The following is a 17761-nucleotide window of genomic DNA, read 5'->3' as shown; positions in this document are numbered from 1 at the left end:
ATATGTGCGCATCATCCAGCCCAGGCTTTCTTCATATGCGGAGTACCATCATATAATTTACATTTAATATATGCTACTTGCACTTGGTAACGGACTACACATTTGAAAATATTGCTGCATTCATTGCATTCTACAAGCAGCATTGAGTTGGTGAATTCTCTTTATATAGTATACAAAGTAATAATGATTCAGCTAGTACAAGTCAGTGCAACTGAAATAACAGTACACACGCGATACTGCATGCATCGCATAGTTAAATAGTTTGTGTGCCAAATTGTAACTTTGGAACAAATGGTGCAAGTACTAGGCATTGACACAAACATTTTAAACTTTCGAAAAGGCTCATTTTGGAATAGCGGTAGGCAAAGTTCCACTTACCATCCAGAGACAACCAGTCGAGCTGGGTGCTGGGCAAGGCCATGAAGGTGCGTGCTCGGTACTCAAACAGAACAGAACTGGAGACTATCTGACTGTCACGGACCACTTGCAGGGTAACCAGCCCAGCCTCATGTGCTGAAAGAAGATAAAGAGTCTGATAAGCTGATAAAAATCAACAGTGTTTATATCAAACCACCATGCCCACCACCATTATATCAAACCACCATGCCCAAAAGAAAGTTTACATTGACAACATAAGGGAACAGGCCAAGTAGACCAAGCTTTTAAAAAGCCTCAAATTACTCCTTTGTAGGTGGCTTTCCGTGCACACAAATGTTTTCTCCTCAGCTCTGGTTCAGTCAAGTTTTCTCTAGTGCCACACAACTCTAACTGTAATGGAGTCTAGGTGGGTAACTTGATTCAGGTTGACTACACCCATGCTGGAGAAGCATTCTTTAAGGTTAGTTATGTTTCCTATAAAGTAGCTAACTTGAAATGGATGTAGCTAGAAATAAGAAAGGTGCATTAAAAGTGATTGCATAAACCTCTTGTACACCTGCAAACCTGTTCCATCTTCAGAATCCAGGCCTACACCCGAGTGTGTACAGAATTCTGGGTGCATCCCTCAACCAAGGAGATATTTTGTAATAAGGGTGTCCATTCTGGTTTTGCACCTATTCGTTAGATAGTATGATTTAACAATACAGCAGGATTCACTTTTTGACAATCTAAATGAAGCATGTGCTCATCCATCATTTTAGGAGATACTCCGGTCCTAGGGTTGTGAGCTGGCCTTACCTTAAAACGTTTAGGCAAGCAAGCTATCACTTAGTTTTCTGGGCTCGCCTAGTAGGTGGGTGATCAAGGCTTCCTCTCAGGAAGCAAGCAGGTGCGAGAGCAGAAGATTAACACAGAAGTACTTGGAATAAATAAATGTCCACGCAGGGGAATATGTTCAAAATACTCCCTCTCGCACAAGGCTAGTAAGGGCATTGTTACAGATGGCCTCAGGAACACACCAACTCTCAACGACGGCTCAAGGGTTTTTATAAAAGTCTTTGAGAAGAGCTTCACTAAGGCCATTCCTCTCTCCCTCATCTCCCATGGGCTTTTACCTCCCTAGCCCAAGAGTCCCTCAATCCAAAAGATGGTCACTAGAGATCAGTAACCCCCTACCCTCTATGATCTTGCTGGCTACTAGTGGGAGCTTAAAGGCAGTCGCCTTCTCTAGGTGGCTCCCTCTGGGAATGTCTTGGTGAATCCTAACCAGAATCCCACAAAGCCTAAAAGATCTTAAGTATGGATGCCTTTCACTCACCCAGGTCTCAATTAGCCTTGCTCTTTCATGCATTGTACTATTAGCGCTCATGTTTTCTCCTTTCTTTCCCTCCTTCTACTCTCCCACTTTCTCTTTCTCCCATTCCGCTCCTTCTGTCCCTCTCTCTACCGGTCCCGGTCCCTATGATGCTCTACTGTCTCCTACTTGGTCTCTACTACTCTTCCATCTACTATTATCCCAGCTCCACTATACTACTCTCTTTCTCCGCTCCACTCCTCTACTCTACTCTCTTCTCTCCACGCTCCCAGTCACTCTCTTCACTCACGATACGATACACCCAAGTATCACTTTCTCTCACCAACTCATACCTCAACTTAAACACACTTTACAAGCTGCCACGTTTTGTGATTTTCATATTTCAGCCTTCCCGGTCTCTAGTAGAAACTAAGTATGGTATATCACACCAAGAAGCCACAATGCAGCCAGCCACTAGCAACACAGCAGGACCCCACAAGCTCCTGGATGGTATAACCAAGAAGAGGTGAAAAATCCACTGAGGGAAAAATAAACTCTGGCCTTCCTCCAATAGTGTTCTTGTAAAGAGTTGGGAGACAGTATTCTCCAGTGATGTTTGTGTGCCCCATGAGTTGGAGCAAGAGAAGCCAACTCAATCCTGCTGACAAAGGGCATGCAACAGTTGGAACAGACAGCTGGAAGGTTGGCAGGGACTCAGCCAGAAAAAAGAAAGATGGCAAGGCAGCAGGACAAAGAGAAAATGACAACAACGAATATTAAAAGGAAGGAATGCAGTGGGAGAAAACAGCAAGAACCTACTCACAGAACAGTGTTGATGCAACAAAGTCAAGTTGTGTCTCATCTTCCAGGAACTCTGCACCATAGACAAATCCTCATCATTTCACGTAGGATGTCATCAAGTGGCTTAAACCGCCAAGGGCAAATCAGCATAGAAGACCAATGACGCCAGATGAAGGAACTCCAGTTCCTGACACAATCCACCTCCATGCTTCTCCTGCACAGTCAATCCTTCTCTAGGTCTCTCGGTCTTCCTCCTCCTCCTTTGACCTCACTCGAACAACCCACACTGCCGGGTTTCGTGTGTTCCCCAATATACTCCTCCTTGTACGCCCATTGCTCCTGGAGGGCACCTAGTTCCCCTTTCCAATCGTTATCCTGTTTTCCCCCAGGGTCGTTTCGTACAAGTGCAATTCTTTAAAATGCCTCTGTGCTTTTATAAAAGGTTTCGCTCGACCCTGGCTCCACATCTAGTGAAGGCGTTCAATGCGGTGTTGGAGGGTGTAATCCTGCCAGAGTCCATGATGGGGGCTATAATAGTGGTGTTGCCCAAGGAGGGAAAAGACCCGACGGAGTGCTCCTCCTACCGCCCAATATCACTTCTTAACATAGATGTCAAGATCCTGGCCAAGGTGGTAGCGAGACGGATGGAGGAGATAATGCCAAGGCTGGTCCATGGGGATCAGGTGGGCTTCATAAGGGGAAGACAGGGCCCGGATAATATTCGAAAGATGATAGACCTGGTCCATTATGCTCAAGAATCAGACCTTGAGGCGAGCCTGCTTTCATTAGAGTCTGAGAAAGCTTTTGACAGGGTCGGGTGGAGATATATGGAACTCCTCCTCCAAAAAATGGGTTTCGGGGTACACATTAGGAACTGGGTGTCCGCGTTATACAGAGCTCTGCCGGCGAGGGTGCAAGTGAATGGAGTGTTATCAGACTCCTTCCCCCCCCCCCTCTCGCGGGGGCCAAGGCAGGGATGTCCACTCTCCCCCTTGATATATGTCCTCACGATGGAACCCCTTGCTATAGCGGTGAGGGCCAACCCGGATATCAAAGGGATTGTAAGAGGCGAGGTGGAGTTTAAGCTCTTCTTATTTTCAGATGACATCCTGGCATACCTGGTGGAGCCCGGTTCCTCGATACCTCCTCTCCTGTCCTTGACGACAACCTTTGGGCAATTTTCAGGGTTAAAAAATCAACACGTCAAAGTCAGTACTACTTCCCATGAGGGCTCGGGACCCGAGGTTGGATCCCTTGGACAGGTATGAGGGGATTGTAGTGGGGAAGGACTCAATTCGATACCTGGGCGTTCTCCTTACCAGGGACCTTTCAAAGCTAGCCCCAACTAATTATGGCCCCATAGTGGCAGGGATTACATCTGATCTGAGGAGATGGGGTGGGATGATCCTGTCCTGGTATGGTCGCATGACGGCGGTAAAAATGAATATCCTGCTGAGACTGCTGTACCTCTTTACAGCACTCCCATCAAATGTCCCCGACCAAACCTTTTGGGATCTACAGAAAACAGTGTGAGAGTTCATATGGCAGGGGAGAACCCCGAGGATTGGGAGGGCTACTCTGACCTTACCTAGGGAGGAGGGGTGGTGGGAATACCAGGTTTTCTTCTCTATTATCGGGCCGCTTAGTTGCGCGTTCTTTTGGAGCATATGAAGGAGGGGATGGGAACCTACTGGTCCTACCTGGAAGATATGGACGCCCACCCTCTTAAAATATGTGACCTCCTGTGGATTCCACGCAAGTACATACCGAGCAGGTTGAAAGCCCAACCAGCCTTGAGAGTACTCTGGGCGATATGGAACGAGGGGACCCTGATCGCACACCTTACTTCTTGGCCCTCCCCGATGTCCTCACTCCGGGGTCACCCTCTCAAACTTGGTAGTAGGGGGTTCAGGAACACCCAATCCTGGTCTGACATGGGAATGGAATGGGCGGGGCAAATGTTTAAAGAGGAGAGTTCCTCGCGTATGAGGAAATGAGGGAGGCTCTTGGACGGGGATCTCTCTCCGTCTTCGAATACTTTCGTCTGAAGGGCATCCTCTGTGATCAGTCATGGGGCCAAAACTTGAGGAGACAGCTGACCCCCTTTGAAAAACTATTGGACACCGCGACAGCAAGGAAGGGGACAGTGTCCAAGATGTACAAAATACTGAACACCAGCAACTTAGAGGGGAGGAGGGGATTCCGCGTGTTCTGGAATGACTTAGCAGGGGAGGCCCTTTCGGAGGACGCATGGTCTAGGATATTCAAGATAGCATTCCACAGGAACTTATTTACATCAGATATGGAACACAATTTCAAAACCCTGCAGGGGTGGCATAGGGACCCATTGAAACTGTCTAAGATGTTCCCAGGGGTGTCACCCAGATGCCTGAGGGGAGGTGGCCAGGTGGGAACGAGGGGCCACATGTGGAGGTACTGCCCCAAAGTTCAGCAGTTTTGGGAGAATGTAAGGGGATGGATTGCGGAGGTCACTGAAGAATTACTCCCACTAAACCCGTTGACAATGTTGTTGGGGCTCCCCCCACAGGAAACGGAAATATACAGGTACCCAAGAATGTGGGAAACAATGTTGAGGGCGGGTAGGGTGGCCCTGGCGCAGAAATGGAAGAGTCCGGCGACCCCTTCCAAAGAGGATTGGCTGAAAAACTAAAGAACATGTTCCTCATGGACAAACTGACTGCCAGGGTTAGCAATGATTCTGGCACATTCCAAGCGAATTGGTACGGTGTGCAACAGGCATGGGGATGGGAGGCTCATTGACACCATGAGGGTGCTCTGTTTCGGGAAGGGTGGTGACGGGGAATGTGAGGTATCAAAAGTGTATGGTGCTACCCACGGCCTGGGGGACAGCAGACGTAATAAAGCCGACAAAGATGTCAACAAATACTTCAGCTCCCAGGCACCGAGAAGAAGTGGACATATGGAAGCTCCTGCGGTAAAAGTTCTGTTTGGACAATCTAATTGGGGGGAGGGAAGGAGCTGGGGTGGGGCAACGGGGGGTTGAAGGGGTTGGGCTCTAGGGCATGATGAAAGGTGTTAAATCTGTATCTACGATGTTATATTAGGAAAATGCTAATAAAACCAAATTTTAAAATGCCTCTGCAGCCCCACCCACTCCTCCAACCTGGGACCACCAGAGTTCTGCAATGGAGATACATTTATTTTTATTTGTTATTTGTTGTGCATTTGTAATGCACTTATACATCAAGTAAATTGTGTTTCATAACGCCCATTGGGCAACAGGGAGGGAACATGGGAATGAAAGGCAAATATAACAATGAAAGAGAGGCGGTCCTACTAGGCCTGGTGAACATTCAGAGCGTGCCGATGCAGAGAGAGAGAGGGATAGGGAGGTGTGGGAGGGGGTAAGTGCTAGGAGTAAGGAGGGAAGTGCTAGGGAGTAAGCTGCAAGCTGTTAAGTGACTGGCAGAGATCAGTTGGTGAGTGGTCGACTGCCAATAAATAAGTGCATGCCTGTGATGGCACAGACCATTTGGCGCCTAGGCAAGTGCTGGGAGTGGGAGGCTATAAGCAATTGGACCCATGAAACACATAATAGGGTTCAAAATTAAGATTCAATGAGCGGGAGCTAAAACTAGCTAATGGGTTTTGGGCATCCCCCTGTAGGCATGTGCTACCACTGGAAAACCGGGAGCTACCAGGAAAAGCTACTTTATCATTTTGCCCATAATGTGTGTTTAAATGTGCTTGAGATGAGTTCTAATTCCTATTCATAAACATTCTCAAATACTCAAAGTTAATGTCAAATATACATGTTTGTAAGGCACCGGTTTCTTGAGGAGACACACGTAGCTCCTGGTAGCTGTTGGTGTAAAGCTAACAAGGCTCTCTTAAGCTAGAAGCAGGAGCTAAACTGCACCCTGCATACTCAGTCTTAATGTTTGTATGCGCATGGTCTTTGAACAATGGGCCAAGTGGAGTTCTACAATGGCGGCCTGTGGTAAACAGTACTTCTCCAAGTTGCTAGATGCGTGGTTTCGAGCCTCTGGGTTACAGCACAAACAGTTTCGCTGCCTTGCTACTCGCTGCCGGGCTCCCCCACTGTGGTTTGTGAATCCCACCTAAACCACTAGAACTTCTGGATTTTGCACTCTTACAGGGAAAGAGAAGACATTACAGAGGATTTCAAACAGCAGGTATGGCATGATCACAAAAAGTACTTTACGTTTGAAGCCAGGTACAAGTTGAATGGACAAAGACTGGGGCCCTTCCAATGGACTCACTCCACCTTAGGGGCAAGTCTAGCTCTGGGAAACATCCTGGTAGAACCCCTACCTCAGGTTGAGAGGGGCCCCCATCCCCTATTGACAGGGCCAGGTCTCTGACCCTGCCACAGTACGTACAGTAACAGACAAGTAACTCAGGTGTAGATAGTTTCAAGTCTCCCATGGGAGTATTCTTTAGCCTTCATACTGTCAAATGGGGTCAGTCACTAGGTATAAGGTCACTCTGGGTCTTACAGTATGACATTAATTTTAGGGTGCCACGGGGGTATGGCAGGATCGGTTTTTGCTACGCCTTGGGTAAGTGGACAGAGACGGATGGGCTACTAATTTGCCAAGCAGTATAGTGGTTCTGATACTATTCTGCCCCCAATGGTTAGTATAGTATAGATGTTAAAGAAGGAATCATGCTAGGGATTTGTGCAGAATGAATCAAGCGTTTTTTCTGAAGGCAGGCCAAGTCGAAGGTACCTCACTGTTGGGTATCTTCATCATGTTATGACCGAGGCCAGCCAATACTTTGGTCAACGGTAGGTTAGCAGTCATTGAAATTAGAGAAGTTGCTGTCGGAGGATCTGCAAGCGCTGCTCATAGTAACGTCCTTAGAGATCAAAATGTTCAGCAGTAGTATATAGCTAGGGTTGAGATGTGGCGTAGGCTGCTTCGTCAAGTGGAGGGAATACTCTGCTGGAGGAAGGTTCAGATGGGGCTCAATAAAGTGTATTTCAGGTAGCAAAAATGCTCTACTGGGTGCCTGCATTCCCAGGGTCTTTAGCGGCCATAGGACTTGCCATGGTCAATTTCCGGTGCACACTCCTCATGCAGTTATATGTGCTGGGAACAGACAGCAAGGTTTCTAGAGGGCAGGGGTCTTGAGAACTAACAATTCAGATGATCCAGCCTGATTAAAGGATTTGAGCATCAGATTTGGTGGTGCCATTCCAGTGGAGAAAGTTTGGTATAGCCAGTACCACGGTAGAGTTTCATCTTCAGGATGGCTGTTAGAAAAGTGTTTTCTTTTTGTTACTTTTGCAGTCTCATTCTTTGAGACGAACAGAATATTTACAGATTTATTTTAATTTTTTGGTTTTTGGCTGATTCTGCCACGTGAAGTACCTTTTCCACTCCACTTGCCAGTAAAACGCATTTCTTTGGGCAACAATGCCTTATGTTTGTCAGGGCCAGATGACCATGACCCCCATTATACCTTTTTGTGAGGCACTATTAGTCCTTATGGCCACCAGAGCAAGGTGGCCCTGTCCTCGGTTTCTTTTTACGCTGAGTGTGTTTTACACCCAGGAAATATATTCCCGATATGCTGGTGGCAGTGTTAACCTAATTTGTATACATTTTAGGTTCAGTACTGTGCATCTTTGTTTTTACCACAAGGTTTTCCTTTGTCCAGTATACTGACCAATAGTGCTATTTCGTGGGTTATTTCCCGTAATTCAGTGGCTTTGTTTAGCGGTCTTCCTCCTCTTTAGAGGTACAAATGGCCAAATATACACTTCTTGTTAACGCTATCGCACTTGCACGATCTGAATGACACAAGGCCTAGTAAGATTGTTTGTCTTATCCTCCCCTCTGTCTCATCTCCCTTGTCTTATCGCGCCTAGAAGAACAAGTTACTTACCCCTGGTAAGGTTCTTTCGACTCAATGTTCCCCCGACATAGTCCTCATCTTTTGATATCTACAATATCCAGCTGCTTTGGATTTTGTTTTAGGCAGAGGGTGCTGTGCATCTTTCCTTGGCTGTACAGAGGGCAGAAAGTGTGGGAATCCAAAATCGAAACAGCCATTGCGGAATTAAAGACGGCGCTTGAGTCCATGATAGACACTGTTAGCATTGATGTCAACCTCCTTAGACAAGATGTTAGAGCGCTGTCTGAACGTACTTGTGGGCTGGAAGAAGAGGTGAAAGCAAACATGAGCATGTGTACCACTAACACCAAGAACATCTCTGCTTTGCAGCAGCAAGTGCATAAACTGGAGAACAGAGTGGAGGAGGTAGAGGGACGGGCACAAAGGAATAACATATGCATCGTGGGGCGACCGTAAGGAGAGGAAAACCCTGACCCGACAAACTATTGAAAATATGTTATTGCAAGAAATAGGAGCTGGAGCGCTCACTTAGGGGTTCACGGTAGAGAGCGCATAGGGCCCTGACCAGGACGCCGCCACCTGGAGCCCCTCCACAGCCGATCATTGCCAAGATATTGAATTATAAGGACAGGGAGAAGATTCGGGGGCACTTCCCGAAAGGAGGAACTATAAGCAAGACTTATACAGCGAACTATATGGAGAACATCACGGCGTACCCGGACTACACCTTCCTGGCACAGAAGCAACGCTTGAGTTATGTGTCAGTCAAGAGACGGCTGCGGGATACTGGAGTTATGTATTTGCTGCTGTACCCAGCGAGGCTGAAAGTATTGCATAAAGATAAAGCTCTTTCTTTTATATGCCGGAGGATGCAACTATATGGATGGACAGGATGAACTGCCGGAGGAGGAAAAGATAAGTGAACTGGGGCGCCTGTAGAGCCGACACTGTAGACTAAAGGTATACCGCGGGGTTAGGGTTTAGTCAGGAATTTGACACCATGCAAAAGAAATGTAATGGAAGACACAGTGCCTCTGGGAAATTGGGCTCTCCTAGAAGGCAGCATACTAAAATTAACTTGCAACACTAGGTTGATTATAGGCAGGAAGCACAGGGGCTGCTCTATAATCAGCAGCTCTCAGAAACACGTTATCACCACCAGTAGTTAGATTAGTCAGGATACTGGTAGTTCAGTATCCTCCTGCAGCGAACTGAGTACCGGCATATAACCGAGAAAAGAAAAAGATGCGGGGTAGCCTGTGATCCAGGGATGGAGCTGGGTGACAGTTGAGGAAAGTTGGGGAAGAGGGAGGGATGAGAGTTGGGGGGATTGCAGGGAGGGGGGCCTACACCGAAGCATGGAGGAGGGTGAAGAGGAGTATAAGTCGGGAGAGAGAATCCCAACCAATGGATGATCATGGGGGACGTTAGAATTGTGATTTGCAATGTCAGAGTGCTAAATAGTTATATAAAGAGAAATAGAGTCATGACGTATCTCAAGTGCCAGAAGGTGGATATAGCACTTCTGCAAGAGACACACCTCACTAGAGAGAAGTTGGACCTAGTGGCCAGAAAATGGAGCGGCAAGACGAAAGGCTCGGCGTATGCTAGGGGGGTCCTGATCTGGATCGCCCCCAGAGTCCCATTTAGGGTCCTTCAGACAGTGACAGATAAAGAGGGCAGGATGGTGATTGTCAGAGGGATGGTCGAAGGTAGAGAAAGATGTCTTATGAACACGTATGCCCCAAACCAAGACATCATCACATACTTGTATCCTAAAATTAGCCCACATAGAGACAGCACGCTGATATGGGAGGGGGGTGAGGGGAGATTTGTACACTGAATGAATGAATGATTGTTTATTTGTATAGCGCCTATACACAATGTGTTTCAAAGTGCTTCAAGGAGGGAGGGAACAAGGGAGAAAAACAGTTACATTCTTACAGGTCCTTGAAACAAATCAGAATGTGAAAAAAAACTATCATATCATGAGCGATAGTACAAGTGCATGAAACAATAAGGGAGAGGCGAAGAAGGAAAAAAGGAGACAAAACTAGCAGTAGCATTATTATGCCTGACGACAATTGTTGCAGTGCAAGAGTGACAAGAGGAGGGGGAGGAAGGGTAGGGAGGGTGAGGGAGAGGGAAGGTAGAGGTAACGAAACAATGACTATCTTAAGGGTCAGTGACTGAACCAAAGGTAGTGCTGGGGAGGGCGAGGGAGGAGAAAACCAAGGGAAAATCAGGGGGCAGAGGGGGACAGACAAGCTATTATCAGAGTTAAGGGACCATGATAAGAGTAAGTGCTAAGAATAAGGGAGAGGAGAAGGGGGGGCATTCACAGGCACCCGGGGGGCAGGGCAGGTGAGAGGGGTCATTCACAGGCACACGGGGGGCCGGGAAGGTGAGAGGGGGCATTCACAGGCACATGGGGGGCCGGGAAGGTGAGAGGGGGCATTCACAGGCTCACTGGCGGCGGGAGAGGTGAGAGGGTGCATTCATAGGCACACAGGGTGCAGGGGAGGTGAGAGGTGGCATTCACAGGCAAACGGGGGGAGGTGAGAGGGTGCATTCACAGGCACACGGGGGCGGGGGAGGTGAGAGGGGGCATTCACAGGCACACGGGGGAAGGGGGAGGTGAGATGGGGCATTCACAGGGACACTGGGGCGGGGGAGTTGAGAGGGGGCATTCACAGGCACACAGGGGCGGGGGAGGTGAGAGGTGGCATTCACAGGCAAACGGGGGGGAGGTGAGAGGGTGCATTCACAGGCGGGCGGGGGAGGTGAGGGGGCCTTCACAGGCACACGGGGGAAGGGGGAGGTAAGATGGGGCATTCACAGGGACACTGGGGCGGGGGAGTTGAGAGGGGGCATTCACAGGCACACGGGGGCGGTGAGAGGGGGCATTCACAGGCACACAGGGGAGTGAGAGGGAGCATTAATAGGCACACGGGGAGGGGGAGGTGTACCGTGGTGGACAGGGGTAGACAGGGCCTCGTTCTGAGCCTTCGGTAGTGTGGCCGGCTCCTGCCTCCCGGTTGCTGCCATTAGTTAAAGGGGGCCAAGGCAACCAATGGGAGAGGGAGGCAGGCGCTGGCCCAGAAAAGAAAGCACAATAACAACTTCGACATAAACGTGCAAACAACCATCTTAGAAAGACCTTCGAGCAACGGGCATGAATATGGCAGAGCACATATAAATCCCAAGTGGGATGTGCGCCGAGCGCAACATGCAGATTAAACAAGCCAATGTGCATGCATGGCCATAATGTGCATTTAAAGTCAATTTAGATGGTCGCTTGCAGCATCCATAGAAAATGTCAATAGTGTCTTGTTCCTTACTCCCAGCCATGCGCAGGAGTGATGGCAGTCCGGCGCAGGTGGAAAAAGCTGGGGAGCAGAGGTAAAGGGGCTCCGTCCGGGTAAGGAGATAGGAAGAAATTCTGGACCCGACCCTAAACAGATCAGATGGGAAAGTCGCAAGCCAGACCCCGGCAGCCAAAGCGCTGAAGGTAATGTGGAGCACACTCAAACTACAAAATGTCTGGAGGATGTTACATCTCTGTGATAGGGGGTATTCACATTACGCTGTCCCTCAGAATCTGTACACAAGGCTGGACTATGTGTTTGTAGGTGAGGAAATAGCACATAAGTGCCCATAAGCCAAATATAAAGCAAGAGTGCTGTCTGATCACGCCCCTATGGTTACCACATGGAATATACCTCCCCCGAGCGAAGAACCCAACGTGGAGACTTAGGGTTGAAGCGTTGAAAGATGTGGGTTTCCGGTAACATCTAAGCGTAGAAGTGCAGGAATACTTCAAACTTAACACTGGTAGTGTAGATTCGGCAGGCCCACGATTGGAGGCTTTCAAGGTGCTGAATCGAGGGGCGGCAATGGCCAAATTTAAAGGGCTACAAGATGACATACAGAAAGACTTGCAAAAGGCGGAAAGTAAATTAGAAGCCTTAATGCGGGAGAGCAGGGGGACAATGGTGGAAGCGAAGGAGGTGGCTGAGCTTCAGCAGACATGCAGGAGCAATGGGAAAGGCTGGGTATATTAGGGTACAAGAAATATGTGGAGTGTCAACATGCGAAGGCGGTAAATCCGGCAGACTCCTAGCATGGCTGTATAAGAGCGAGACTTCAAGACAACCTATTTGTGCAGTGAGGGGGAGAGATGGCACATTGAGAGAAACTCAGGCGGAAGTAAATTATTGTTTTTTAGAATATTACAATGATTTCTACAAGGAGGTCAAGGAGGAAGAGGAAGTGGATATATAGGAAACTCTTTCAGAGATACATCTCTCCAAGCTGACCCAAGAAGAGAGCGAAAGGCTAGAAAATACGATCACGATTGAAGAGCTTGAAATTGTAATTAGAGAGCTACCAACTGGCAAGGCTCCAGGGGCAGATGGACTCCCTAGTGAATTGTATAAAGAATACAGGGCGGAGGTTCTTCCCCCGCTGCTAGCCATGTTAAACGAAGCATTGGAACAAGGTATTCTGCCTCGTTCATTGCAGGAGTCAATCATTATCCCCCTTATCAAGCCTAATAAACCAGAGACAGAATGTGGTTTGTATAGACCTCTGTCACTGCTGAATCAGGATGGGAAGATTCTTACAGCAGTGATGGCAATGCGGCTCAGACCAGTGATAGGTAAGCTAATCCACCCGGACCAAACGGGTTACGTCCCACATAGGAACATCACCAATAACTTGAGGATGCTGCATGACATAATAGATCACACTAACAAGGGGACACAAGAAGTGGTGGTGGCGTCGATTGATGCTGTCAAAGCATTCGACTCAGTTAAATTGCCCTGGCTGCTAGCGGTCCTGGAGGGGTTTGGCATGGGACCAACGAATATAAAATAGGTGAGGCTATTGTATAATGCACCGATAGCAAGAGTGAAAACGGCCTCTACCGTCTCCGACCAGTGGCAGCTGAGCAGAAGGACGAGACAAGAATGCCCATGGTCGCTGATGCTTTTTATATTAGCGCTGGAGCCGTTCGCAATCTATTTAAGGGTAGAATACGGGGAGGTGGGGATAAACACGACAGACGGGTGGCACCTAGTCTCGTTGTACGCAGACGATATGCTATTGTACCTGAAATACCCTGAAGAAAATCTACAGTATGTCCCAGAAGTGCTGGAGCGATATGCCCTAGTGTCAGGGATTATGGTCAATCCACAGAAATCGAGTCTATATCCTTTGGGGGTTATAAGGGGAGACCAATAGACAGACTACCGGTGCTCCTAATTAAATGGGAGCTGGTAACATTTTGATATTTGGCAATAAATATATACCATGAACCCAAGGAAGAGCATAACAGTGGACGCAGTGAGCTGAGTGGAGAAAAAAATGTCTTTCTAGGCGAAGCTGGCGCTGTCCATGATGGGGAGGGTGGCCCTGCTGAACATGGTGGTATTGCCGAGACTTCTGCACTTCTTCGCTAACATACCGTTTGCAATCCTGAAGGGTTTCTTAAGTAAACTACATAGTATTTGCAGGAGCTTCATATGGAACAACTCAAGAAATAGAGTGGCATTGTGGAAACATCAGAACATGTACGAACGGGGGGGCAATAAGCTACCTAACTTTGAGGCATACTTCATGGTTATTCAACTACAATTTGTGGCCAAATGGCTGTCTGATGAACAAACCCCAGAATTACGGCTATTAAAGAGGGCCAGTGCTCCGTTCTTCTTGAAGGAAATCGCTCTGCTGGGCGCAGCCGCGTTGTTACCCACTCTGAAATATATGTTGGCAACCTGGTGTAACTCGTGGTAATGCATGCTGCCTGCTCTGAAATGTTGGCCACCAACTCTATCAACCCTCTGCAGATGAACAGCGTTCACCTCTGAAATGTATGGTGTCCATTTTTTTTCTTCAAACATGCTTAATATGTAGTTCATACGCTAACACACAAGTTGCCTTCTGTTTTCTTTTTAAAAAAATGCCTATTACCTACATTAGAAATACCACTGCCATATTAAGTCTTACTATTGCCAATTCTTGTAATACTGCTGTTTAGTGCACTAACTCAACCATCAGTACCTGCATTTATCTAACAGCCTACTCTAATATCCTAGCTCACGACAACTAATTCACTGTTGTACCACGTACAAGTACCCACTCAAACATGTCACACACACACTCCCCTGCTCCAGCAACGTACCACCTACACCATTCTTACCTGCTCTTACAGCAGGCACTCATGAACCCAATGCTAAACCTAACGTCTCAGGCCCCCTGCCGAACCATTCTAGCATTCTGTCCAAATCCTTACACAGTACTCAAGCTGCACACAATCACCCCATGCCTCTTCAAAGAAATCAGAGGACAAGCTTGCGCTCTTCTCGTTTCTCAACCACACCTAAGATTCACCCCATGAAGCAAGCCTACTTCTTGTATGCACACACCATCACCACCACCCCATGCTAAAAGCACTCATTAAAACCTCCACCTCTAAACACACCCACAAAATCTATATCAGGAAACAGCCAGAACACACAACTCCAATGTGCACTTATAAACACACGCTACCTGTCAGCCCACACCACAGAGATCCACGACATCATTACAGACCTTGACCTAGACATACTAGCAATCACCGAGACCTGGTTACACAAAGCCTCCGGCCCAGCAATCTGCCAAACCTTACCATCAGGGTACAACATCCTTTGTCAAGACAGAACCACTGGTAAAGGAGGAGGGGTCGCCCTAATCCTCAGAGAAAATCTTAACACCAGGCATTTAAAGACCACCGAGGCCATCAACTTTGACATTTTATCAGTAAGAATATATCATTCACCTAATGACACACTAACTCTACATTGTTTACCGTCCCCCTAGGCCCAACCCTGGACTTCCAATCCAACATCACTCACACTTTAGGGGAAAACCTCAAAACTAACTCAAGAGTCATCCTCCTAGGAGACTACTCAACCTGGGTTTCAAACACCCCAAAGACAGGAAAGGTAAATCCCTCACCAAAGTACTCGAGGACCTAGGCTTCACCCAACAAGTTCACGACCCGACCCACACCAAAGGGTGGATACTTGACTGAATCACAGATCACAACTGTGCAGCCGTTATCAGCTCGAACACCCCACATCCTTGGACTGACCACCATCTACTGCATTTCTTCATACTCTCCAAAATAGCAGGCAACCAAAACAAACCGGTGCCAGCCATTATGGCAAGATCAAAGAAAGTGCTTACTGTGGACAGCATCCTGCCCCTCCTTGAAACCTCTGCACTGGCCCATCCCACATCTAATGACCCCACTGAACTCGTGGAGATCTACAACACCACTCTTAAAGAGGTACTAGATGCTGTAGCCCCGCTAGAAAAGAAACAAGCCAAGCACAATCTCCATGCTAACTCATGGTTCACACAAGAACTCTCTGCGGCCCAAACTGCTAAACGAGCAGCACTAACAGTATGGCAAACCAACCCATCCACTACTACAAGAGACACCTACCTCATAGCCGCTAAGCACTACAAAGAAGCCATCGCTAAAGCCGCCACATATAACAATAGCATTGAGAAAGCTAACTCCCAGTCCAAAGAGTTATTCGCCGTCTATAAGGAGCTGACCATCCCTCCTACTTCCACCCGATTCTCCGGGAAAGACAACACCTGGTGCGATAACATCCAACATGCCATGTTAGACAAAATCAAACTCTCCAGAACAAACTAAAATCTCAATGTGACAAACTACCTAAGACCACCTCACCATCACCAAAAGCCTCCAACACCTCTCCTACCACAGACAACCCACACTCCATCTACTCACCCAAGCCCTTTGCATTTAGGGAAGTAACCATTTCAGAAGTCCTTTTGATCATGAAACGCATCAAACCCTCGCTATGTAAAGGAGGCACATGCCGAGCCAACCTAGTCAAAGACTGTGCGACAGCCTTTGCCCCATTTGTCACCACCTTTATCAAGGCTTCCTTTGCCTCCAGCACTGTCCCTCCCTCACTTAAAGAAGCTTGGGTTCAGCCTCTACTGAAAAGAACCTACCCTCGACCCAGACTGCCCTAACAACTACCGCCCAATTACCACCGTTCCATTCCTGCTGAAAATTTGGGACAAAGCCGCATACCTATAGATTCAGTCATATCTGGATGCTTACAACATCCTCGGTAAAAGACAATCTGGCTTCCGTCCCCTCCACGGCACAGAGACAGCCCTACTTGACCCTAAGAACCAACTACTCGAAAGCCATGGACAAAGGCAAGTCCTCACTCCTCCTACTCCTTGATCTCTTGGCGGCCTTCGACCTGGTCCTGGACCACAAGATCTTGTGTAAACACCTTATAGCCACTGCTCACCTCTCCCAAGAAGCCACCACCAGGATCACCTCCTTTCTAGATCGCCGAGCAATGAGGGTCTTCTCAGACAAGGTCACAGCCTCTCCTTCCACCATTGATTGTGGAGTCCCACAAGGGTCCTGCACATCCCCCACTCTCTACAATCTATTTACTCTCCCCCTTTTCAGTGACCTAGAAGACTTCAACATAGCCTTTACAAACTACGCTTTCGATACACAAATTCTCCTCCCCCTAACAGGTGACTATGAGCAAGACCTCAACAATCTCCAAAAGAAATATGCACGCATCCAGGCCTGGATGGCAGCCAACGGTCTATGTCTAAACGGGGAAAAAACCAAAATCCTACTGGTAGGCAGTAAGGAATCTCTAAAAAAAACTGGACAACAAATACAACTCATTCATCATTGAGAACACTGTCACAACAGCCTCTGCAGCAGTGAAAACCCTTGGACTATACCTTGGTGCCACCCTATCAATGGATAGGCAAGTCAGTGCCATAGCATCCTCAGCAGCACTGACTACAAAATCATAACTGCTGTGAAACCCCACTTGTCACCAAGTAACTGCCTTAATATTGCCAGAGCTACCATCAGCGCTAAGCTTGATTACTACAACTTAATCCTAGGCACCTCCGCCAACAACATCAACAGACTGCAAACAGCGCAAAACAATGCCCTTAGAGCTGCCCTCAGAATCCCTAAGAGAGAGCACATCTCACAGGTGTGAAAAGACGCCCACTGGCTCCCTATCAAAGAACGCTAAAGCTGGAGGTACTAGCTTCGAAGTATTAGCCCCAAAGGCTTGGAATGAGCTCCCTCTTAGTCTAAGAAACAAAGAATCCTTTACAGTATTTAGACAAGTACTAAAAACTAAGCTATTCAATTAGACCCTCACCGTATATTTGCTGCTCTGTCTAACACTGTTCCTCTGTAACCTCGAAACACCCTTTATTATTGTACATTGCTGTCAATGACTATTCTATTATCAGTGCCTCTTGTAACATGCCATAACCTGTTTGCAAGTAAATATTCTGTAACAGCGCCACAATGCCTCTGGGTGTTTTACAAATCCA

The 17761-nt window shown here is 47.7% G+C and overlaps 1 protein-coding gene across 13 annotated transcripts in view; it reads right to left on the bottom strand.

Moving 5' to 3' along the window:
• The window catches only part of CAMTA2 (calmodulin binding transcription activator 2), a 1813542-nt gene that overhangs the window by 830162 nt on the left and 965619 nt on the right, over positions 1 to 17761 (bottom strand). For all 13 annotated transcript variants that reach the window (XM_069643632.1, XM_069643658.1, XM_069643676.1 and 10 more), the window contains one exon: positions 379 to 513. In XM_069643632.1, coding sequence (XP_069499733.1) covers positions 379 to 513 — 135 coding nt within the window. The remainder of the gene's footprint in view (positions 1 to 378; positions 514 to 17761) is intronic.

This window comes from Ambystoma mexicanum, chromosome 1p (genome assembly GCF_040938575.1).
Source record: "Ambystoma mexicanum isolate Mex_15411 chromosome 1p, UKY_AmexF1_1, whole genome shotgun sequence".
Classification (NCBI taxonomy): Eukaryota; Metazoa; Chordata; class Amphibia; order Caudata; family Ambystomatidae; genus Ambystoma; species Ambystoma mexicanum.
This window is presented reverse-complemented; position numbering and strand designations above follow the sequence as displayed.